Source organism: Odocoileus virginianus, chromosome 4, assembly GCF_023699985.2.
Source record: "Odocoileus virginianus isolate 20LAN1187 ecotype Illinois chromosome 4, Ovbor_1.2, whole genome shotgun sequence".
Taxonomy (NCBI): Eukaryota; Metazoa; Chordata; class Mammalia; order Artiodactyla; family Cervidae; genus Odocoileus; species Odocoileus virginianus.
This window is the reverse complement of record NC_069677.1, coordinates 68,007,381-68,032,844: the sequence shown is the minus strand read 5'-3', so window position 1 is coordinate 68,032,844 and position 25,464 is coordinate 68,007,381. Positions and strand designations below refer to the sequence as shown.

The 25,464-nt window shown below is 45.0% G+C and overlaps 1 protein-coding gene across 3 annotated transcripts in view; it reads right to left on the bottom strand.

Annotated features, from left to right (window-relative positions):
• RBP2 (retinol binding protein 2) overlaps positions 1-25,104 on the bottom strand; it is a 34,661-nt gene extending 9,557 nt beyond the window's left edge. The window contains exons 1-3 of one of the 3 annotated variants that reach the window (XM_070465900.1): positions 24,911-25,104; positions 16,814-16,936; positions 931-1,109 (exon numbers count right to left, since the gene is read on the bottom strand). In XM_070465900.1, the coding sequence (XP_070322001.1) occupies positions 931-1,109; positions 16,814-16,886 (252 nt within the window). In that variant the 5' untranslated portion in view covers positions 16,887-16,936; positions 24,911-25,104. Of the gene's footprint in view, positions 1-930; positions 1,110-16,813; positions 16,937-23,966; positions 24,207-24,910 lie in introns of those variants that run through there. The other 2 variants (XM_020905081.2, XM_020905080.2) reach the window with 2 other exon arrangements.
• Between the last annotated feature and the right edge of the window lie 360 nt (positions 25,105-25,464).

Below are 25,464 nucleotides of genomic sequence, written 5' to 3'. Positions count from 1 at the left end.
ACTGGGCTGTGATACCACCAGGTGACCCAGGAGGAGAGAAAGACCTGCTGTTGGCCTCATGTTCCTCACCACCACCCCACTTCTCCCTGCTACTACCAATCTTTGCCTTATTCCTGAGGGCCCCTTGGGTGAGGGCCTGCCTCTTCTGCAGACTCCAGTTCTCAGGCTTGGAGATCACTTCCCACTCTGCACTCAGTTGTCTGCTTGCCTTAGGTGCCTCCCTATATCCAAACAGTACAAGAGGTTAGAAGTCTGCCTTCTGATGCACAGAGGGTTTCCTCGATTATGTCCTGCATGTTAAGGTGAGGCTGAGACTGAAGACACAAACTTAGCAGAGATTTCTCTGAGTTACTAGGATTGGAGAAAGCCTGACTTCATCTAGTCTACTGATTTTTGGGTGTGATTTGCACTGCAATTTTCTAAAAGATAAATAAATCAGTTGGGATCATCTAAAATGGAGATATTTCATATAAGAACATATGAATGCTCAACAGCTCCTGAAAAGAATAAAAATTCTAGCAACATGAGGGCTTCATCTTCTATGGCAATGCTTGGCTGCTGCTGAGGAGGGCTGCCCTGTGATGAAGCTACGCTATTCAGTTGGCACCATTATCATCCTTCCCTATGACTCCCCCTGGCCTTCTTCCCTTTGCCTGTCAGGCCCACGTCAGTCTATAAGTCAGTCTCTTACTCTGGATACTTGAGAGGTCAGTATCCTTTAATCTCTCCCTGGCTTATAAGCTTCACGCAGAGGCCAGCCTGATTCTTCCCACTAAACTTTCAATACTTGCTTATCCAGCATCACTGAGTCCATTCTGGTGCCCCTCTCCTGATGCTTCGCAGGTTGTTTCAGTCATTGTTCCATTGTAACGCCAAAACCCAGCCCCTGCACCAGGAGCATGCCAGTGAAAACTCTAGCCCAGTCGGTACCTGAACTTTCCGGTCGTCCAGGCCCTTTGTATGCTCTTCAAACTCCACCCCGACCGTGAAATCCACATTATAGTTACGGAATGTGCTCTTGGTTTGCGTCTTGAACTTATCGCCGTCTTGCTCAATGATCTTCGTCTGAGTCAGATGGACGGCGATCTTGCGGGTGGCAAAATCAATATCTGTTGGCACAGGGAGTCGTGAAGGTTATGAGGTGCTCAGCCAGACTCATTCATTTCTTTAACAAGGCCAAGCACTCAAGACCAGAGATGCGGATCTCAGGCCGGCCACTTAAGTGGGAAGCGAGAGCTGTCTTGTACACGGCCAGCCCGGACATCTCAGCCAACTGTCAGGAAACCCAGGGTCTCTGGGAGCCTACTTGGGAGCCCTGATGGGAACAGGAGGTAGCAGGCAGGGCTCACCCCAGAGCTGAAACTCCCCAGGGCATGTGTGTGCACACGTATACACACACAGGCATACATGTATACAACATGCACACACCTCTCCCCCACAGCAGCTCCCTTCTATCTATTGACATATTGGTTTCCTCCTAAGAGTTTGCTGAACAGAAGTCTTTGTGGTTTAAAACAGAAAAAGGCTGTTTAAAAGCAACCAGTCTAGATCCTGGGTAAAGACAGCACTTTCATTCATGCTCTCCAAAAGGAAGCATACGTACAAACTTCCATTTTATAGCAGCTTTAGGAGGTTGTTCTGCCTTAGTCATGGCCCCCAGCACAGCTTAGACATACATCAGATACTTAATCAACACTTGCTCAGAGCTTTCTTTTGTTGTCTTTAAGGAAAAGATGAATAATTGTTTATATTTTTATTACAAAAAATTTCAAACAAACTGAAGTACAAGGAACTCAGCACACTCACCATGCAGAGTTCACTACTGTTCAGTTTTTGTTGTATCTACTCCATTTACACCTTTTCTTTGCCTTGATAGTTTAAAGAAAATCTTATTCATTTCCTAGAGACTATTTGTAAGTAAAAGGGAGCATGCCCTTCAATAGTGTGTTTCATTTCCTAAGCCTTTCATTTTACAGCAAGAATCTGAGTGCTGAGCCTGCCTCCTGCTAAACTCTGTACATAAAATGGCAGCCAAGCCAAAATGTTACTGTCCTGTGAAAATGATGTAGAAACAGAGGATAATACCAGAACTGTTACATTCCTAGCCTTGTTACAAACATCATTAAGCTTTTGGTCTCTAGCCAAATCTTATCTGACATTTGACCTTACTGCCTGTGAAATTTCATGCTTCCCTGATGGTAAAGAATCTGCCTTCAATGCAGGAGACCTGAGTTTGATCCCTGTAAGGAAGATCCCCTGGAGAAGGGAATAGCAACTGACGGTTCTCTCCAGTATTCTTGCCTGGAGAATCCCAGTGGACAGAGGAGTCTGGCAGGCTACAATCCACGGGGTCACAGAGAGTCAGACACGACTGAGCAACAAACACACACACTGTGAATTCTCCAGAATCTTTGGATGTCAATCTAAATCTTTAATTATTTTTTTTAGAGACAGTTTACCTAGAAGATTTCAAAACACGCTGAGATTGATTCTGTCATAACCCAAGGTAATAATGACTTCAAAAGTAAGAACAGTTCAAATTCACTGAGTGCTGTTTCTCTGAGAATTCCAGCCTCATCTCTATGGTAGTAGCTGATTAAACTTCACATTGTATACTATCTGGTGGGGGATAAATACTATTGTGCCCACGAGTGAGACCAGCAGTTATCAACACATCATGGAGTAACTGTCAATTTAGAGAATGAACAGCTCCAGTGGTTTCTTCCCCACCCTTTCTGCTATCCTTCCCTGGATAGCAGTGATTCACTTCCCTGAAGTGAAGCATCACTTCACTCACCTTCTCCCCCCATTTCCTTTCCGACCCATTTCTTTCTGAATCCCTCTTTGGTCACTACCGCTTTCTCTCTCACAAAGGACCAAGAAGAGGTCCAAGCTGGATGCCTGGACCACAGCAGAATCCAGGAAGGATATCAACTGGATGGTCTTTGGGATCCTAAGTTGTATAAAGCCAGGTTTTATCATAAGGGGTTTCCCCGGTGGCTCAGATGGTAAAGAGTACACCTGCAATGCAGGAGACCTGTAGGTTCCTGGGTTGGGAAGACCCTCTGGAGAAGGGAATGGCTATTTAGTCCAGTATTCTTGCCTGGAGAATCCCATGGATAGAAGAGTCTGGTGGGCTATAGACCATGGGGTTGCAAAGAGTCAAGACATGACTGAGCTACTAACACTTTAATCATAAGGGAATAATTTCAAGTTGTGTTAGGCAACCCAGAAGATAAAAGGATTACATACCATAAGTTGAAAGAGACAAAAAGGTTCAAGTTGCCCTAAACTGGTACATGAATGCCAGCACTTTGCTCAACTATTGTTCATTATTAATACTATTTGTTGAGAACTTGCCACATCTAAGAATTCACCAATGGGAACCAAAACTGGCTGCCCATCTGCATCACCTGGGAAGATGTAAAAAGTATAGATTTCTGGGCCTCATCTCAGACCCTGAATCTCTGGATAGTTTTAGACCTTGGATTCCCTTAGGGGGTTGCTTTTTGGGGAAAGACTTCAATAGTTTAAGAAATTTGAAAGCTGCTATTTAAGCATGAGGTAGGAAAAGTCAAAGCTAAGCCCAAGGACAGGGTCCTCATGCATAGGTATTATGCAGAAGGCAAGTCATCTCCTTGTTTTGCACTTAATGGGGCGATGATTGAGGAACCGCACCCAAGACAAAAACTTTGTAGCATCTGAACAAGAGACTCTGACGTGAAAACCGTGGAGCATGCGCAGTAAAAATGTACAGATTGCAGATGATTGGATGAAAGACAAAGCAGCCATGGCAGCCTCCTCATTCTTGTGATCAAGAGGATTTCTTCACCCAACACAGGCGCGGCAATGGTGTGCACGGAGATGATGTCAAGTCATCTTCTAGTAACTCTGGCCACATTGTAATATCATCATAATATGATTAGCATTGCAGTTTTGACCCCACCCCCGCGCCTGTGGGTTTCAAGTAGGTGCTATGGGAAAGATTCAAACTGGAGCCTGGTGGAAGTCCAAATAAGGAATTACAGATGATACAATCATAGGAGAGGGAAAGGGGAGTCACTCCCACCTAAGCCTGGTAAGATTAAGCCCATATTCACAAACTAAGCTACCCCTATTCACACCCCTCTATGTAAGAACATCTGTGCTCTTCTTCTTTAAGGATGCAGCTTCAGCTTCTGCCCTAAATAAACTGCTTCTTTGTACACTCTTCCACAGTACACTCATATTGTGCTTCTAATAAACTCTGTGCTTTCTTTATAATCTTGATCTCTTTGTTGAATTCTCTCCTCAGAGGGCTAAGGTCCTTTCACTTGCAGAGATCTCTCATGGCATCTCACTCACAAATCTCTCTGATGACATGGAGGCCCAGAGACGTTAACTGTCTTGTCTAAGGTTACACAGTTGAGAAGCAATCAGAGGGTTTGGCATTCGGATGGATGTGTGGAAGATCAGGTTGGGAGGTGAAAACAGAGGTTCTGAGCTTAGGGAACCAAGGTAGAACCAGACAAATTGGAGAAAAAATTTTACATGGGCACTTAGGAGCTAAGTTTTAGGTAAGGTGACTCTAGGGGCCATCCTGTCTGAGAACCTTCAGGGTGATAGTTAAGACACGCCTTGGAATCAACCAGGAATAGTGCCCCATGGTAGAACCTTCCCTGGGAAACTTCACTCACCTCATTCTCTCACAAATGAAATTCATCACACAGATGAATATCAATTCTATATTATCTCCATTTTACTAATGAGGAACCTGGCTTACAGAGGCTGTGCTGCTTGTCTTGGATTATACAGTGAGGAAGCAATAAAGGTGGTAATAGAACCTGTAATTGATGGCCTGTCTCCAGAGCTAGCTCTGTGCTCCACAAGCTCTGGGCTGGCCCATTGCATCACAACAGACCACTCCAGTTTGTGCACTTTCAGGGGCTGCCCAAGATACCAAGAACTTCTGACTCTACATTTCCCCTGGAGCCACAGGGCTTCTCAATCCAACTATGTGAGCCCTCCCTGTTTGGAGCAGTTGATGTTCCCCAGAGTTCATGTGCACTGTCCTCACCAGACAGAAATTGCTTACTAGGCCTACGACTCTACAGGAATTCAGAACTGGAAGAACTACACTCCAACCCTGGACGTTTTCTGATAGCTTCAGCCTTGTGACTTACAAAATGGTACCTGGGCACTTTCAAGCCATACAGCCTGGGTGTTTGGGGGGTAGGTGTGTAGGCCCCAGGGTGTGGGGGGAGATAAATGCCCTCTCTGCCACTGTGAAGCCCCTGGGCATCTCGGCCAGCATTCACAGAGCCCAGGGTGCCTCATGGTATTTGCCATGGGTTCAGTCCATAAAAGACTAGTGGTCAAAATTATTTTCAAATGGGAGCTCATGATCAACTAAGTTTGAGAAATGAGGAGTTAAAATCAAGACAGGCTGGCTGTTTTCTATGCTGAAAAACTTCAAGGAGCCTTTAACCTGGAAAAGATTCTTTGTAGCTCCAACAGCAGGGTACACGATGTAGCCTCTCCCAACTTTGCGTGTGTGCTAAGTCGCTCAGCTGTGTCTGACTCTGTTCGACCCTATGGACTGTAGCCTGCCAGGCTCCTCTGTCCATGGGATTCTCCAGGCAAGAATACTGAAGTGGGTTTCTGTGCTCTCCTCCAGGGGAACTTTCTGATCCAGAGATTGAACCTGCTTCTCTTACATCTCCTGCGTGGGCAGATGGGTTCTATACCACTAGCACAACCTGGGAAGCCCTTTCCCAACGTTAGGTGGCTGTAGAACCCTCTATGGTGGGATTTCCAGCTGGTCAGGGTTTCACAGAAGGAAGGAAGGGCTGACAAAACTCCTCCTGAGGTCTTTATCTCTGTCTCCTGGTCCCTGCAGTTGTGAAAATATCCCCTGTTCAATTTTTCTCCCTTTAAGGCAACAGTTGTCTTGTTTGGAAAGGAGGACTAAGCAGGACCAAGTGGTCAAGTATTTCTGATTTTAAAGTGAATCCTTCCTTAAAATTGCTAAAAGCTGAAAAAGAGTCTTCCACCTTCCAGTTGGTATAAACATGTGCTTATGCTAGGCAGAGGCTAATATCACCCTCCGACTCATGTTTCTCTCCTTCTGCCCCAGAAATACAGCCTAATGAGCCAGGTGATGTCTGGGAGTCTAACTTTAGCCACATCCCTGGTCACTAGGGTCCAGATCTGGAAGCAGCACAGAGCAGCAGCTGTAAGTGAGTTATTTACTAACTGCATCAGGCTATTTTGAGGATTAAATGTGATGGTGTAGGAGAGTTCTGCCTGGGAGCCGGTGGCTATGGTAATGGTTCCTTAAGTGGTAGCTGCTGACATCATTGAAATCAGTCCCCTGACTGCACAGGCTGGTTTCCTTGGAGTCCTTTGCATTTTTCCAGATACTCCCTGTACCTCTTTCCCTGAATCCCTGCCCCTCTCCACCCAGCCTCACCTGCTCCAGCACATTCTACCCTTTCTTGCCTCCTTCCTCACCTGCTTTCCAGGCCCAGAATTTTAGCTCCCAGGAGGCACTACCTGACATTCTCCTGTTTTTCGTGGGGTTCGTTGCTCTTTTCTCCAAAGTCTCAACACTGTGAGGCCAAGGATGATGTTGGCTTTTTGCTCTGTGTCCCCATAGAACCAGGCCCAGAGCTGGGCACACAGTAGGAGCTCAAGAGATACTTATGGATTGGTTAATGTGGGCACTGTGGTCTAGGACAGTGGTTCCCCAAGTAAGACCCCTGGGCCAGCAAGCAGGTACATGAAAACCTTTTAGAAATGTATATTCTGTGATCCACCCTAAACCTATAGTAGAGGGTTGGGTCCTTCTTGTTTTTACAAGCCTTCTAAGCAATTCTGCACATGTCCACAATTAGAATTCCTGGTGTAAAAGAGTGAGGGTGAGATCTGGGCAAAGATCCTGTCTCTGATCTCCCAGCTGTGTGACCTCAGGGAACTCACTTTCCTGTCCTGAGTCTGTTTCTCACAGTAAAGTGGGGAAAGAAAGCTCATCTCATAGCATTATTTATGTAAGGATTCCATTAAAATGATAGGAAAGTGCTTTACCCAGTGCCAAGGAGCTGGTGGGTATTTGATGCAATTGGCCCCTTCTCTTTGATCTTTTCTGTTCTGATCAAACAGTGGTCAGGAAGGCCTGGTGGTCTAATGGTTAGAATTCCAGGGTTTCACTGCCAGGGCCAGTGTTCAATCCCTGACCAGGGAACTAAGGTCCTGCAAGCCACACAACATGGCCAAAGATAAATAAAAATATTTTTTAAATGCTTAAAAAACAAAACAGTGGCCAGATCAGCATTCAGATCCTATTTATGCATCTCCACAGCCATCTGACATTCCACACAGACCAAGGGTCCTGGACTCTGAAGGAACAGTCAGAATGCTGACTAATCTACGCTCTCCCTCCCTCATACAGCCCTGGCTTCCCACAAGGGCATTTAATCCAGCCTGATCAGACCTTCGTTTGCATGGACTGGTTTCCTCACACCATAGTTTGGCCAAAGGGTAGAAACTTGAGTTCCTGCTCTAGTCCTTTGTGCTGAGTGAGGTCCAGGCTATGCTAAACCCTGTTAGAGTCACAGGTAGGAGACGAGGAAATAAAACCACGGATCATGTGTTAACCTGATGAAACAGAGGGGAGGGTGTCACACAAAACCATGGCTGACTCTTGAATGACACAGGTTTGAACTGTGCAGGTCCACTGATATATGGATTTTTTTCAATAGTAGCTACAGAACTATACCATCTGTGGTTGGTTAAATTTGCAGATGCAAAACCATGGATACGGAGGAACTACATATATAGGGAGGGCCAACTACATGTACTGTGCACAGTTTTGACTGCGTGAAGAGTTAAGACCCTTAACTTGCCCCCACTGCACACCCACCCCCCTGCCCCTATTGTTCAAGGGTCAACTGTACTAAGGAAGAATTGGGAATTACAGAGAAATTTAGAAATCTAAATTTAAGTGGTCTTCAGAGAGCAAGTCTATTTTTACTCTACAGATATGGAAATCAAAGCTCAGAGAATTTAAGTGACCAGTTCAGAGGTACCCAGCTAGGAAGTGCTCCTGACTCTTTGCCTACAAGTACATTCTGTTTATCATTTACAACTAAGTCTCCCCAAACAGAAATTATTGCTTGTCCCTGGTTGTTCAGAGAGGTAGATTGCATCTAAAAATGTCTATTGCCAAGAGAACAGGTTTGTCCTGGAAATACCAGCCCCAGTCAGTCTTTCTGACCAGAGCCAGGGTATCTTATTAGAGGCTCTATGCAAATTGAATCAAACATCGTTTCTTCTCTGGATTGAAAAATAGCTTGACCTCTTGGCCTCTGTTTACCATGTGCGCCAGCTAGTTAATCATGTCACCTCTGCTCCACCCCAGGGAAGGGAGCCAAACATTCTCTTGGTGGATTCTCGATATTTCTAATCAAAAGGAAAGGTTTAACTGCTGCTGTAGAATACACAAGCACACACACACAGAGATTACAAAAATACTTCCTTTTTGTACTTTGCAGGGAAAATTATTTTCCTGATATGGTATTTGAACACCAGGGTTATCAAATATATTTGATCTGCTTTTCTGGATTAAAGGTATCTCTGAGCTTGATTTATAGCCAGGTGAAATGAATTTCTATCTCAGAGGAGAAGGTCCAAAGGCAAGCTATTTCTGAATAATATATATGGCTTGTAGCTGCTGCAGAAGGAAAAAAAAAAAAACCACTGAAGTGACTTTATTAAAGCATACTTTTCATAACTGCATTTTGAACAATGCAAGCCATAAAGTTGAAATATGAGTATGCTACTCAACATTAAAATGCTTTGTAATGTGCTTGTGGAAAAAGCTAAAGTGGTAGGCTAAAAGGGCAGGCGAGCTTTGTAAATTAAAGAACAGAGATGCACACGGATTCATCACATGAAATCTGAGACCCATTCCAAGTGCAGCTTCCATGGACTTCAAACCTGGACTCTTAATTCACAAGTCATCAGCACTTAGGCAGTTGTGAGAAGCAGAGTGAAAGAGCAATCTTCTCCATCTTTCCATGCCATTTCCTCCTCGGGACAATCCATTAAGAGAGGAACTGTCTTTGCCCCCTCCTGCCTCCTCCTCTCTCACCCTCATGGACTTCTCCAAATATATTCAAAGCCTTCCCTAGACAGCAGAGGCAGGCTGGAGACCCTGGGGACCCTGCAGGCTCCCTTGTACTTTTTATCTCTATGCAAATTGAATCAAACACTGCTTCTTCTCTAGGTTGAAGAAATGGCTTGGTGCCCCACCCAAAGTCTGGTCCTCACCACTGGGATGGAGGTCAGGGAGGAGGAGTTGCCAGTACAGACCAGGGAAGACCCATAGCAAGGGACCAAACTTATCTTCAGCTGGGTTTTTCCAACAACACTGTCCCTGTTTGAAAATCCAATCAAGTAAAGATTTTGGCAAGTGTCTACCTTCATTGATTTGTGAACACCAGCAGCAATTTAAATGTCGTGAAACTAACTCTTTGTTAGGTCATCAGACATTCATTCATATATTCATTTATTCATTCATTTCTACCCAGGGACTCTGAATTATTCTCTTGCAGTGTTTCTGTAGTGTGTCTCCAGTGTTCTGAGCGTTTCTCCTGCCTTCTTTGGAGGTCCCCATCCTGACGAACCTTGCTCACTGTGAAGCTCTCTCTCCCCTAACTCCATATTAGTACCCTCACCTGGGAGAAGGAAATGGCAACCCACTCCAGTATTCTTGCCTAGAGAATCCTGTGGATAGAGGAGCCTGGTGGGCTGCTTTCCATAGGGTCGCACAGAGTCGGACATGACTGAAGCTACTTAGCATGCATGCATGCATTGGAGAAGGAAATGGCAACCTACTCCAGTGTTCTTGCCTGGAGAATCCCAGGGATGGAGGAGCCTGGTGGGCTGCCGTCTATGGGGTCGCACAGAGTCAGACACGACTGAGCAACTTAGCAGCAGCGGCGGCACCTGGGACAGTGCTGCAGCAAGGGCTTGGGGGCTAGAAGCAGACACACTGGGCTCATGTCTGAGCAACACCATTTTCCATCCAGAAGTGACCCCTGGAAAGTTTCTCCACTTTCCTGACCTTCAGCTTCTTCACTCCTTAAGATGGAAAGCATTCCTTTGGCTTTATCCCTGACTCTACCCTGAGTTCTAGATCTTATATCAAGATGCCAATTTTAACACTCTCTTTGGATGCATCACAACCATCTGAAATCAAAATAAGCAGCTCAGAATTCTTAATGCATCGCCCCCTACCCAGCACCCCATCCAAACTTACTCCTCTCCATGTTTCCCCATGTCAGCTGATGGAGTTATGGTCTTCCCAACTATGTAGGCTTCAACCTGGGGGCCACCTGCATTTCTTCCGATTCAATTTTCATCTGAAAGCCCTGTTGGCTTTATCTCCAAAATATTCACTGAATCTCTATCTTCTCTTCTTTAGTCCTGGGTATCGCCCCAACCCAACCCACCAGCATTTCTTGCCTGAATAACACAGAAACCTCCTGAGTGGGCCTGCTTGTTTCTAGTCTTGCCCTCCTGTGATTCATTCTTCACACTGTAGCCATAGCAAACCTTAAAGAATATAAATAAGATGGATTAAGTCTGCCCATCATAAGGCCTGACCTACCACTGGGTTCAGCACATGCCAGCACACCAGTCTTTGCATGTTTCTCGAACACACCCAGAGCCTGTGTACTTGTTGTACCTGAAGCATCGCTTTTCAGCATTCAAGCCTCACCTCCAGGGTCACCTCCTCAGACAGCCTTCCCTGCTCACCCATCACTCTCCCCCTAAGAATTCTTTTCTATTTTCTTTAAAGTACATCATCTTAAACTGCTACTCTCTCTCCTACTAGCATGCATGCTCCACAAAGGAAGGGAGTTTTTTGCCTCATTTACTACACTTCGCTAATGCCCGGTGCACTTCCTGGTGTGCCATAGGTGCTCATGCATTTGTTGAAGCTGAATTAATTAAATGAATGAAAAAATATATAGGAAGCTCATGATAACATGATACTTATCATGGCATGAGAATTATTTGTACCTGTGCTCACCTCTGATGTTACACTTTGGTTCCTTCAGAGTGTAAGGCTTTTGAATCTTGTGGGTAATCAGGAAATGCTTCCTGGCATAGACCATTCAGGTGGGAGCTCCTTGACTTCAGTCTCTAAGGCTACTGCCATCCTGGTAAAATTTTTCAGAGACCCACTAGGACTTTTTGCAGTGGCCACTGCTCTTTTAAATCTATGCATGAAAATTTCAGTGAAAAGATGCTCTTCATTGAAGATGATCCTCACTTTTTTGTATGAATTAAGGGAATTGTATTTTTCCTGATGTTTACAATGTTTGGAATAAAAATTTCCCAAAAGATTCTAAGTTCAATGTTAACTGGGTATTTTCAGAAGAGATGCCTTCCATTATACACTCCTATTTTCCTGATTAAAATTACATGGTGGTGTTTTGTTTTCTAGGCTCATTCTTGCCTCTTCTCCACTTAGCCACCAAATCTGGTCTGTTTCCTGCTATGGACAACCCCCTGGCTGCCCTCCTTGGCACCGCTCTTGCATCTTCCCAGGGCCACTGTAACCACTTCTTCAGTTCTCTGACCATCTCTGCTGGCTGTCAGGGCATTCATGGACTCTCTCTTCTCTCTACAGTTCTTCCCAGGATTCTCTTCTTGCATGATGTCCTTGGGTGATGTCCACATGTGATACATCACTTCATGATCCGGCCCTGGTACCTCTTTGACTCTTCTTGCCCCACTGCCTTGGTAATATGACTCCTGCTTCTCTTGGCCACAAACATCCTTATCAATTCAAACTTGGCATATGCCCACAGGGCCAGGGCTAGCTCTATCTCTGTGTGGAGCACTCCTCTCCTTCCTTCCAAACTCCACCCAGAAGTACTTAGGAAGACTTCATGCATGCCTGCTCTGTCACTCAGTCACGTCCAACTCTGGTGACCCTATAGGCTGTAGCCCACGGGCTCCTCTGTCCATGGGATTTTCCAGGCAAGAATACTGGGGTGGGTTGCCTTTTCCTCCTCCAGGGGAACTTCCCGACCCAGGGATTGAACCCAAGTCTCCTGTGTCTCCAGGATTGCAGGCTGATTCTTTACCACTGAGCCACCAGGGAAGCCCGAAGAATAGGCATCTACAATTTTAGCTAATTAGGTTTTTAAAAAATTATTATTATTTTATTTGGCTGTGCTGGGTCTTAGTTGCAGCATGTTGGATCTAGTTGCCTGACTGACCAGAGATTAGACTCAGGCCCCCCTGCATTGTAGTCACAGAGTCTTAGCCACTGGACAACTGGGGAAGTCCCAGGAAGCCTTCAATGACACGTCTATTGTAGCTCTCCAACCAGCACCCACCACCACACAAGCTTAAAAAAAAAACAACTATGTAAATTTCAAATGTATAGCATCATAATTCAGTATCTGTGTAGATTGCAGAGTGGTTCTCACCACAAGCCTGGTTACCATCCATCACCACACAGCTTACACGCTTGCGGTCACCATTGTTCTATTGTCACTATAGTCCTTTCAGACCCAAGGGACAGAATCACCTGCTGTCCCATCTGTGGCAGATTATACTTTCTTAAATAGCTGTTGCAACATAGTGTTGCAACACTATGTCTCATCCTACTGGATGTTCTTACAATGTGATTTTGACATTTTGAGAGGCGGGGTCTATGTACCTTTCCTTTGAATATAGGTGGACTCAGGACTGCTTCAACCAATAGAATACAACAGAAGTGATGCTATGTGACTTCTGGGTTTGGGTCATAAAAGGTCATTCAGCTGCTGCCTCCTCTCTCCTTGCACACAGCCAGGGTGATGTGAGGAAACCCAGGCCATGAAGGACACCACGAGTAGACCATAGCCCTGGCTGAGGTCTCAGGGGCTGGCCAGCACCGAATGCTAGACACAGGAATGAGGAAGCCTTTGAGCTGGCCCAGCCACTGGAGCGAGAGCCTCCTAGCAAGACCTCTCTAGGTGAACCTGGTCAGCTCCCACATCTACGAGAGGCAATAATAAGATCACTGTATAAGACAATAAAGCCTCTATGTTTTGGGGATGATTTAATCACACTGTAGTAGAAAATAGGAATGCAACTTGTACACGGCTATAGCTTGACTGGCTGCGCCATTTTCAGTTCTTTGAGAACAGAGACTGGGCCTGGGCCTGCCTCAGATGGCACAGTCCCTGGCTTCCACGGGCAACGTCTAAAGCTTTGGTAGAGAAGCTGAATGATCCCCCATGTACATGCAGTGCTGGCTTCACTCTGGAGCAGAGTGGATGGACTCTCCCCTGCTGTCCTGTCACAGCACTGGGACCTCACTTTGAGGGGTCTGCCCCTTAGACTGAAGATCGCTCCTCCATTCTCTGACCCCCTGATCCAAGTTGAAGGAGGACCTCAGGACATGACAGATTCCTCAGGGAAGAGGAGTTCACTGGCTGCTCTTCTCACTGTCAGGAAAGAATCTAGGGCCTTAAGGAACACCAGGAAACAAGGTACCATTGACCCTTGGCACTCACTCTCTGAACAGCTAATGACCTGGCTAATTTGGGGCAAGCCCAAAGGTTGCCCTGACATGTCACTGCTGAGGCTGGCAGCCAGGTCATGTGGGGAGGCTGGGTGTGGAGTGAGTTGCCAGCTGGGAACAAAGCCAGTTTGTCCCCCAACCCCCTCCCCCCCCCCAAAAGAGGAATACTTCCTTCCTCTGGAATTGGCTTCCAGGTTCACAGAGAAAGCCGACTCGCTGGTGCTAGGGACTAAGGTCTAAGAAAGCAAAGGCTCTTTGTTAGGGGATGGAGTTATACTTTGTGTTATTTCCATTTCTGGGGACTTGGGAGGATCTCCACATATGTTCTTCCCAAATGCCAAGGGCCTCATGCTCCAAGGGGCAAGAAAGACAGGCTTTGACTTGTCCTTATTGGGGCCGTAACCTTTGTCTTGTGAGGTGGATGTGGAGGGAACTGTATGGATCTGCTGGGTTTCTGTTAGCAGATTCAATTGCAGGGTGGTGAGCAGGGATGTGCAGCCCCACTCAGCTGCTTCTGGCTGAGCCCTTGAGACCTGTCTCCAGTCACTGCCAGTGCCTGCCTGGCCCACTTGTGTCCCCGCGGGCAGATGAGCCGGGTCAGGGGTCCTCTCTTGCAGTGGGAAGGTGACTCTGGCAGCGGTGTTTCTGCACAGAGTCATGGGTTCAAGCTGGGTCACATTCCTAGGACACCATAGGAACACTGAGGCAGCTGGGCAAGCTGAGGCACGGGGCACATCTGCATTCTGGGGTTAGCTGGTACCATTCCCTGTGGTGTTAGTCTCCACCAGGAATTGTGAGCCCACCCCTCTGCACTGCAGAGACTGGTACAAAGAGGCCAACCCTTTGGCTCGCTAGAGTGAAATCAACATAGTAAGATGTTGAATGGAAAGTCATGACTGCAAATCTAAGAAATAAGAGGTGTCCAATGCCAAGGAGAACCAGAAAGACCACTTCCTCCAACACCTCCTGCAACAAGACAGCCACACTTCACATTCATGATCCAAACACTCCTCCTCCATCAGGAGGCTGTAAGTTGAGGTGAAAGAGTTCAGTGAAGGCTTTTAGAAGAGGATTGTTTGAAAGAGCTGATAGGGTGCCCTGCTTCCTGGCACCACCCCCCCCCCCAGAGGGGTCAGGGGATGGTAACAGGACTGCATGCCTTTCACCTCCAGCCTAGAAAGAGGGGCTCCAGGGGCCCACCCTGTACAGAAGAAAACTAAACTGAGACTTGATTTTGTACCTAAAGTCACCAAAGGACTTTTTATTATTTAAGAATAAGTGGCAAGGGACACAAAATTGCTTTTTGATTATATTCCCTGAATTGGGCTTGTTCAGCTTGAAACCACCGAATAGCTCTTGTTAAAGTACTTTCAGTCATTCCAAATAACAAGCACATCCAACATCATCTGGAGAAACAGGCAAGGCTGGTATCTCTATTTGGTGGATGAAGAGACTAGGTCAGAAAGGTTAAAAAATTGGTCAGAGAGAAAGCCTCAGCTGAACTTCTGGTTTGGTTTCCTCCTCTGTATGATGTTGTTCAGAATCCTAGTCCCGAGCTCAGCTCCAGAGTATTTACCCACGTGTAGAGACAGGATTCCATTTACTATCCTCACTCAATACAAAAAGCAGGGGCAACAGGGTTAGGGCTCTGGTAGGAGGATTTTTTACCTCCTCCCTCCTCTCCCAAGTATATTGGTAACACTCTGTGTGTGCATGCAGGCTAGGTTGCTTCAGTTGTATCTGACTCTACAACACTTATGGATGGTAGCCTACCAGGCTCCTCTGTCTATGGGATTCTCCAGGCAAGAATACTAGAGTGGGTTGCCATGCCTTCCTCCAGGGGATCTTTCTGACCCAGGGATCAAACCCACATCTCTTACGTCTCCTGCACTGGTAGCTGGGTTCTTTACCACTAGCACCACCTGGGAAGCCCAACACTGTAGCCAGGAGGAAAAAAATCTATTCAGTGTTGGAAACATGTCTAAAGTCCATGAAGAAATTCCAGTCTCTGAAAATTGCACAACATGTCACATGAGCTCTTCTTATTCATTGACATGGTGGAAGTGTCTTCAAGGTAAAAGTGAATTGTACAGAAAAACCTATGATTCCCATTCTTGATGAGACATTCTATCATCACATCCAAATTATTGGGCCTCAAACCCCACTTGTAGCCATTTTTCTCCTGCTTGGTATAGAGAAGTTCCAGTTGGGAATTCTCTATGTGGAGAGACATAAAGCTAGAAAAGGTGATCCAGAGGCCATCACAGGAATAAGGACAGGCAAGGTTCCTTGTCTGGGGCCTGGCCTACAGTGTGTGCTAAGTCACTTTCAGTCATGTCTAACTCTTTGAGACCCCTTGGACTCTAGGCCACCAGGCTCCTCTGTCCATGGGATTCTCCAGGCAAGAATACTGGAGTGGGTTGCCATTTCCTTCTCCAGGGGATCTTCCCAACCCAGGGACTGAGACTGCATCTCTTGTGTCTGCTGCTTTGGCAGGAGGATTCTTTACCACTAGCACTACCTGGGGCCTACAGTAGCTGCCCCCAAAAGTAAACTCCCCTCCATGGGCCCAGCTCCTCTGGTTTCATGTTTTTTCTGCCTGCCCCACAAGAGATCCCACAAGAGATTAACTCAGTACACATGCTGATGGAGACCCTGGACTGGCGTCTAGTTCAGAAGTCAGGCGAACAGTAAATTGTCTGATCTGTGTGACGAAAGCCCTTCCTAACCTTCTGTGGGCCTGACTCTCTCTCGGCTGAGAGATTTGTTAGCCACTCTTTTTTTTTTTTTTTTGCTTCTCCACTGCAAGACTAACAAAGGAGCAATGCAGGGGTCATCTGTGTATAATATCAGATCCAGCTGGTGGTGATCACAAGGAAAGGAGACCTGTTGTGTTCTTCTCTCAAGTCTGGTTTTCCTTATGTGTGCATGTGTGTGTGTGTGTGTGTGTGTGTGTATGTGCATTCTCCATTCAGTGAATCTTTTCTGTGTGCCGAGAACCTTCTAGACATAGCCTCATTTATTATTGTTCCCAGCTTGCCAACGAGGAATCTGAGCCTCAGCAAATGAGTATGGCCTGCCTGATACTACACAACTAGTAAGAAGTGGGGAGCAAGACTTGCACACAGGTCTGGGGAACTCCACAGTGGCACTGTCAGAGGGACCAGACCACAGTCCTTACAAAGCTGTCCCCTCTCTCCCTTTTTCACCTCCCCTCTCTCCCACCTCCTGCATCCCCCTTACCCAGGGCCTTCATGTAGCCTTCAAAGTTGTCATTACTCTCCATCTCCCAAGTTCCATTCTGGTCCCTTGTCATGGTGGTGGCCTCTGGTTACCGTGGGTGTGTGCTGGATGGCAAGGAGCAAGCTGCAGGGAGAACATGTTAGAATGAGCTAGTTTTATAGTCCAGTGGTCCAGGCTTATGACTTTGAAGATAACAAGCTCAAAGATCACAAGTACAACCCAAAGGAACTTTCCTTTCCTTTGCAAATCTCAGCAGGACTATGAGCAATGTATGCTCAAAACTTGGCACAGCCAGGCATAGGTGTCCTGGTGACCTCATTTTTGGCTGGTTGGGCTCCCACAGAACCCCTGGCCCCATACAGAACACTCTGTCCAGCAAATACCCAGTGCCCACCCCTCATGTACAACAGGCCACCAGCCCCTAGGCTTCAAACTTCAGCTGGAGCCTCTCAGTTATGTAGCCAGCATTTCTGGCTTGGCTGGTGAAGCCAAGACATGAGAACTCACACCTGCGTACCTCTACTCTACTTTGGGCTGGGCACCAGACATCCTTCATCTTGTTTTCTTACAAGAGCTCTGAGCTATGTTTAAACATCTCCATTTTACAGATGAAAGTATCAAGGAGGTGAAATCACATGCCAAGTAACTAATGGTCAGTGACCAACCTGGGATTCAAATTCAGGTCTGTCTGGCTCCAATGCTCTAAGGAAAAGAGTTTTGTTAAAACAGAGTGCTAAAGACATCACTTTGCTCACAAAGGTTCATATAGTCAAAGCTTTGGTTTCCCAGTAGTTATATACAGATGTGAGAGTTGGACCATACAGAAGGCTGAGTGCTGAAGAATTGATACCTTCAAATTGTGGTGCTGGAAAAGACTCTTGAGAGTCCCTTGGACTGCAAGGTAATCAGCCAGTCAATCCTAAAAGAAATCAGTCCTGAATATTCATTGGAAGGACTGATGCTGAAGCTGAAGCTCCAATACTTTGGCCACCTGATGTGAAAAGCCGGCTCATTGAAAAAGTCGCTGTTGCTGGGAAAGATTGAAGGCAGGAGGAAAAGTGGGCAACAGAGAATGAAATGGTTGGATGGTATCACCAAATCAATGGACATGAGTTTGAGAAACTCCAGCAGATCCTGAAGGACAGGGAGGCCTGGCATGCTATAATTCTTGGGATCACAAACAGTCACACACGACTGAATGACTGAACAAGTTCAGCTTGGAAAAGGCAGCTTGGATTGGGGTTTGATTTGAGAACCTTATTCTCACTTGCTTTACGGTAAGGTACCCCAAGGCATCTAAGCAGTACGGTTACTCAAGAAAAGCATGTTTTCAGAGCATGGATCTGCCGAAAGTAAGCAGGACCCAGGGGAAGGCCAGATGGAAGGCATTGGGGTGGGGGGGTAGTGGGACTCTGCTTGAGACCCCAGGAAAAAGCTGAAGATTACCTTGACCAAGGAGGGGTGTGTGGCTGGCATTTGGACAAGGACTCTTGGTTCAGGACTGTTCTTCAAATGGGCTACCCCACTAGGTCAGAAGACAGGTTGACTTACTGCCCTGACACGGTTCTGAGAGTTGCGACCTGAGCCCTAACTACACTCTGAAGAACGGAGGTGTGGACTGAGATGGATAAACCACAAGTCTCCGATTTTAATTATGACACTTTGAAGCTCTAAATCTAAGCAAATGGTTCTGCTGTTGAAACAGGGAAGGACCCTATGGTCCTTGCCCCCTCACCACATCCTCTGGTTGCCTTTTGCCAGAGTAAAACTTTAAACAAAGAAAAAGTTTACTCAGAGAAATGAAAACATAGAAGAGCAAAGGAAAATAGTCACAGAAGACCAAATAATAATAACGTATTCCTTAAGCATAGTCTTTAGTTCTTTCTCAAGGGCTATAGACAATATTCTGAGCCATATCCTGTGAGCTGTCTTAGAGATCCTGAAAACCCCAGGTGAAGAAGTTAACTACATGATGATCGTACTGTACCCATGACATGAGCTGCCATAGTTCTAAGAACTGGCTTCAAAGAAATGGAAACACACCAACCCTAGAACTGAAGATTAACTGTACCTAAAATAATCAACATGCACTGATCAGACCATCGATGACCAATACAAAAATGACTGTCAGAACTGACTGTGCTGTTTTTACATGTAGCCCCCCACTTCTGTCTATAAAAGCTCTTACCCCACTTGTTGCCAGTAGGGGGAGTTGGCCTTCGGACAGATGTCTGCCCTCCCCGCCAGTTGCTGGCAAACTCTCCTCCCCACCAGCCTGGCCTGTTTATTGACTTTTGGGTGGTGAGCAACCAGACCCCACAACTTTTAGTAACAGTGTGTGTGGTTTGGGGGTATAAAAGAGTACATTTATTTTTTTTCTCAGTAAATATACTAGAGTCAGAAAGACACACAGTAAAAAAAAAATGGCCCAGCTGTTGTCCAAAGGCCAATGTAGGATGAAAGGGAAAGAGGAGTAAAGGAAAACTTTAAAACAAATGGAGAATGAGTGAAGGCAGCAGAAGTGGACAGATAAGGGAGCCTTGGGTTTCATCCTTTGAAGTCTGGCCAGAATCTGCTGTAGGCTGAGCATTCAGCCTCCTGGGTTGAAGAGATAGGTATTCGCCTCCAGGTTCAGATTCCTACCCCTACCTGAGTCTCCTGGGGACCCCTACCAGCAGTCCCCAACATTTTTGGCACCAGGGACTGGTTTTATGGAAGACGTTTTTTCCGTGGACTGGTGGTACGGGGATGTTTTTGAGATGATTCAATCACATTACATTTATTGTTCACTTTATTTCTATTAATATTATAGCAATTCCATCTCAGATCATCAGGCATTAGGTCCCAGAGGTTGGGGACTCCTGCCCTATAGGCCTTCCTTGCAAGAAAGTAGCAAAACAAGCAAACAAAAAAACCTGTGCTAGTAGGAAAGGAGGTTGACAAAAAGAATGGGTTTGCCAACTGCAAAAAGCCAGGGACTTGAGTTTTATAGGTCTTGGGGATGGGGGTGGGGAGCGTTTACACTGTGTAAGCAGGAAGCTGAAACTGAGAGGCTTGCATAAAGTCAAAATGCTTGATGGATTAGTCCCTCAGTGAGAATGTGAAAGCCAAAATCTGCCTAGAGGCAACAAGAAAGTTTGTTTATTTAGATTGGGTTCTCTGTGAGTTGGGCTTCCCAGGTAGCTCAATGGTGAAGAATCTGCCTGCCAATGCAGGAGATACAGGAGACACGGGTTCGATCCTTGGGTTGAAAAGATCCCCTGGAATAGGAAATGTATTCATTTCAGTATTCTTGCCTGGAAAATTCCATGGATAGAGGAGCCTGGTCGGCAAAGAGTCAGACACAACTGAGCAACTGAGCACGCATTCTTTAAGTTAAAAAAAAGGTTCTTCCCTCCTCTGACTCCGGTTTAGGGTTTGAATTTATGCTTCCTAGTAGCCAATATATTAAAATAAATGGAATCTTAAGCTTGCAATACTTGTAGGCTGCTGGAAAGAAGTAAATGCAAAAGCTGCCTGGAGGGGCACACCTTCAAACCAGCCCAGCCAGAATTCCCTGTGATAAAGCCATGCCAAATGTGAGCTCATAACCCAAAATTACAAAACACACATTAAATTAATCCACCAGAAAGCAAGCATCAGCAGAAACATACAATCCAATTAGAATTGCAAGAGCTTCAGATAATAAAAATAATCAAATAAACTATAAATAAGTATATTAAAATTAAATAAGCTTAAAATATCTAAAAACATAAAAAAGGATAAAATGATTTTTTAAAAAGATAGATTAAAAATAATAAGAGAGTACTAAAAATTTTAAAATACAGTCCTTAAAATTTAAAATATAACAGAAGTTAAATAACTGATCAAACACAGCTGAGGAGAGATATGCAGGATGTGTGTAACACAGAAAACACTGGTGGAAGTTTAGAACATCAAAATAAAACTTTAAATATTACGGAGAAAACAAAAACAACCATATAGATTACTATAAACAATACAATAATCAAATTGATATCACACTTCTAAATAACTCTGATGGAAGATAACAATGGAATAATATCTTAGAGTGATAAGGGGAAATACTTTAGTATAAAAATTACGAACCCAGCAAACTTGATTAAAATGTGAGGATTTTAAAAACTAAAAGAGTTTCACATTTAATAGCCTCAAACTGGAAATAACTCAAACATCCATCAACAAGTTAATAAATACATTGTGATATATTCACAAAGTGGAATACTGCTTAACAGTAAGAGGAACAATCTCCTGATATATATATATATATATATAACAGCTTGGATGAATCTCAAACATTGTGCTGAGGGAAAGAAAGTTGACACAAAAGATCACATATTATATGGTTCCATTTATATGACAGTCTAGAAAAAAACAAATCTTATCTACAATGATAATAAGATAGGTCAGTGATTTGATGTTATGGGAAGGGAAGTAAAGATAGGAAAAGGCACATGAAAAATTTCTTGGGGAGGTAGGATAGAAATGTTCTATAGTTGAGATGGTGATTGTAAGAATATTGCCAAACTCTACAATTACTATATATTCCTTTTTATTATATGTAAATTTTACTTAATAAAAATAAATACAACTGTTTTTATTCATGAATTCATTCATGATTGTTTATATAAAAAATATTTAGTTTCAACCCAAACTAAAATCCTGTGTTTTGATCACATGAGTAGTTAGCTGATTGACATGAAGTAAGCAGGTACTAAAGGAGGCTAGAACTGTTGATTGACTAGTTGTTTATAAGAAATGTAGGTGGGAATATCTTAAAAACTTAAGAGGAGCCTCTAGAGCAGTGGTTCTCAAACTCCAGACAACATCATATTCATTTGGAGGACTTATAAAACCATACATTGTTGGATACTACCCCTAGAATTTGATTCAAAGGGCCTGGGGTGAGACCCAAGAATTTGCATTTCTACTAAGTTCCCTGGTGGTGCTAATGCTGCTGGTCCAGGACCACAATTTGACAACCACTGTAGAGAGTAATGGGGGAAAACAAGGGAAACAATGGAAAAATAAAATCTTTAAAAGTTTTGGAGCTGGGTACACCCAGTGTTGAATCCAGTTTCACTACTTCCTAGCAGTGGAGTATTTGGAACCTTAGTTGAGTTTCAGATTTATTTTTTGAGTCTTGGGGTCATGGTAAGAATTAAAGGAGGTCATAAACATAAAGCTCTTGGCAGAGTCCCTAGCATATAGCACAGGTTTATTCCAAGGTAGTGGCAATGGCAGGGGTCATAGCTCAAGCACCTAGCAAGTATATGACAGGTCTTCAATGAAACACAGCTTTGGCATGATCTTCCTTCTCAGAAGAGGATGGGGGCGGGGGTACAACAGGAGAAGGTTCTAAGGGGGAAAAGTGAGGGACAGTGGATGAAAGAAAGCAATTGTCATTCAACAACTCAGCTAGTATTGTCCTCTACACCTTCTATTCACGGACCACTCTTCTTAGAGGGCTCCCCAGGTGGCACTAGTGGTTAAGAACCCACCTGCCGGGAATGCAAACTAGTACAGCCACTATGGAGAACAGTGTGGAGATTCCTTAAAAAACTGGAAATAGAACTGCCATATGACCCACCAATCCCACTCCTGGGCATACACACTGAGAAAACCAGATCTGAAAGAGACACATGATACCCAATGTTCATCGCAGCACTGTTTATAATAGCCAGGACATGGAAGCAACCTAGATGCACATCAGCAGACGAATGGCTAAGAAAGCTATGGTACATATACACCATGGAATATTACTCAGCCATTAAAAAGAATACATTTGAATCAGTTCTAATGAGATGGATGAAACTGGAGCCCATTATACAGAGCGAAGTAAGCCAGAAAGATAAAGACCATTACAGTATACTAACACATATATATGGAATTTAGAAAGATGGTAACGATAACCCTATATGCAAAACAGAAAAAGAGACTCAGATGTATAGAACTGACTTGTGGACTCTGGGAGAAGGCAAGGGTGGGATGTTTCAAGAGAACAGCATTGAAACATGTACATTATCTAGGGTGAAACAGATCACCAGCCCAGGTTGGGTGCATGAGACAAGTGCTCAGGCCTGGTGCACTGGGAAGACCCAGAGGGATCGGGTGGAGAAGGAGGTGGGAGGGGGGACTGGGATGGGGAATACATGTAAATCCATGGCTAATTCATTTCAATGTATGACAAAAACTACTGTAATGATGTAAAGTAATTAGCCTCCAACTAATAAAAATAAATGGAAGAAAAAATAAAAAAAAATAAGAAGATGATAACAATAACCCTATATGCAGGACAGAAAAAGAGACACAGATGTATAGAACAGACTTTTGGACTCTGCAGGAGAAGGCGAGGGTGGGTTGATCTGAGAGAATAGCATTGAAACATGTATATTATCAAGTGTGAAACAGATCGCCAGCCCAGGTTGTGAGACAAGTGCTCAGGGCTGGTGCACTGGAAAGACCCAAAGGGATGGAATGGGGAGGGAGGCAGGAGGGGGGATTGGGATGGGGAACATATGTAAATCTATGGCTGATTCATGTCAATGTATGGCAAAAAACCACTACAATATTGTAAAGTAATTAGCCTCCAACTAATAAAAATAAATGAAAGGAAAAAAAAGGAATCAAGAAGGAGGATTCAAGAAAAAAAAAAAGGAACCCACCTGCCAATGCAGGAGACACAAGAGACTTGGGTTTGAACCCTGGGTTGGGAAGATCCCCTGGAGTAGGAAATGGCTACCCACTCCAGTATTCTTGCCTGGAGAACCCCATGGAAAGAGGAGACTGGCAGGTACAGTCCATAGAGTCGCAAAGAGTTGGACATGACTGAAGTGACTAATAGGTATGCACTCATCTTAGAATTGGCAGCAGAACTCTAGTTTCAAAAGTTCTGTCTTAGGGCCCCTTCCTGGAGGAGGGCATGGCAACCCACTCCAGTATCCTTGCCTGGAGAATTCCCATGGATGGAAGAGTCTGGCAGGCTGCAGTCCATGGGGTTGCAAAGAGTCGGACACGACTGATCGACAAAGCACAGCACAGGGCTCCGTAAGTCTCCAGTCATACTAACAAATCACATACTTGGATGTCCCATCTTCTCAGGTGCCTGGGTGTCTCCACTACTGAATTTGTTTACCTGATGCTTTGTAGAATCCTTCAGGTGACTCTGAAGACTGGGAAAACTCATCAGTCATAAAAGTCTAAGTTGAAAGAAACTTTCTTGAGACTACACTAAAAGTGAAGATGTAGACCTCTGGAAGCCTGGATCTGAGATAAATTATTCAGCTAAGAGCACACACAGCAGAGATCCCCAGGTATATACCTGAAGTCCTTCAGAGCATCTGACTGTAGGCAGCTGGTCTCCAGGCTGGCTCTGGGAAGCCAGGAAGCACCCCCGCACCCCCCTCCCCCCAGCCCAGGCCTGCCCAGCTCCGCCCTCTCTCCTTCTCATGAGGCATAAAGACGTGCCCTTTGAAGACAAATGTCACCAACTGGGCGTTGACTGAGCTTCTCTGCAGAGCCCTTTCTTCTCCTCCCCTTTCTGTTGAGCAACACCCTTTTGACTTGCTTGTCTCATCCAGCTAAATGTGCCTATTATGGGAATTAGACTTTCCCTCAGACTTGTCTTCACCTGAAGACCCAGGAGGAAGGGGTCATGGGACTTTCTCCAGCCGCCAGCAGTACTGGGCCTGGCTTTGAAAGTGTTAGTCTCTCAGTCATGTCAGACTCTTTGCGACCCCATGGACAGTATCCCACCGGACTCCTCTGTCCATAGAATTCTCCAGGCAAGAATGCTGGCATGGGCTGCCATTTCATTCTCCAGGGGATCTTCCTGACCCAGGGATCAAATCCAAGTCTCCTGCATTGTAGGCAGACTCTTAACCGTCTGAGCCACCTGGGGTCCTGCTTTAGTTTTATGCAAACTGTGCTTCTTCTCTACTTTTGCTCCCAGAAGGCAGGCCAGGAGAGCAGGAAGTCACAAACCTTCATCCCTCCCAGGACCACAGGGATCAAATTGCTCTGGCCTAGGAATGAGCCCATTTGCAATTCTCTTGTCCTCCACCCCTCCTTCCAACTTACCAACTGTCCAGAGGAGGTCCTGAGGTGGCTGGGGTCACCCCAGACCACCTCTTCCCAAGGGGGCTGTTCCTGTCTTTCTTCCAAGGATTTTTGGATTGCCATTGTCTTCACAACCGATAGAAACTTCCTCCCGCTAACCTTTCCTTCTACCAGACTGAAGGAATGTCTCACATTTCCCAAATTAGGCACAATCTGTTTATTTACTGTCTGTCTCCCTGAGATGAAGAGGCATTTTCTGTTTTATTTACCACCATATCCTCAGTGCCTATGAAATGGCAGATGAGCAAAAAAGAAAAAAAAAAAAAGCTCATGGAGTGAAAATTGCTTGTCTTGCGTGTGAATAGGAGAGGGACTTTCCGAAGCAGAAGACCCAATTTTCTGCATTTTCTGTGGAAGGAAGAGCAGAAAGACTTTGACTACCAATTGAGTTATGAGTTACTAACAATCTTTCTTTTTAAGACTTCAAATTAAATGAAAGCATTGGTGAGTTAATCAATAATGTATTGGTCCATATACTCTCCCACAATTTATCAAATGCCATTTGATGTGTTAAA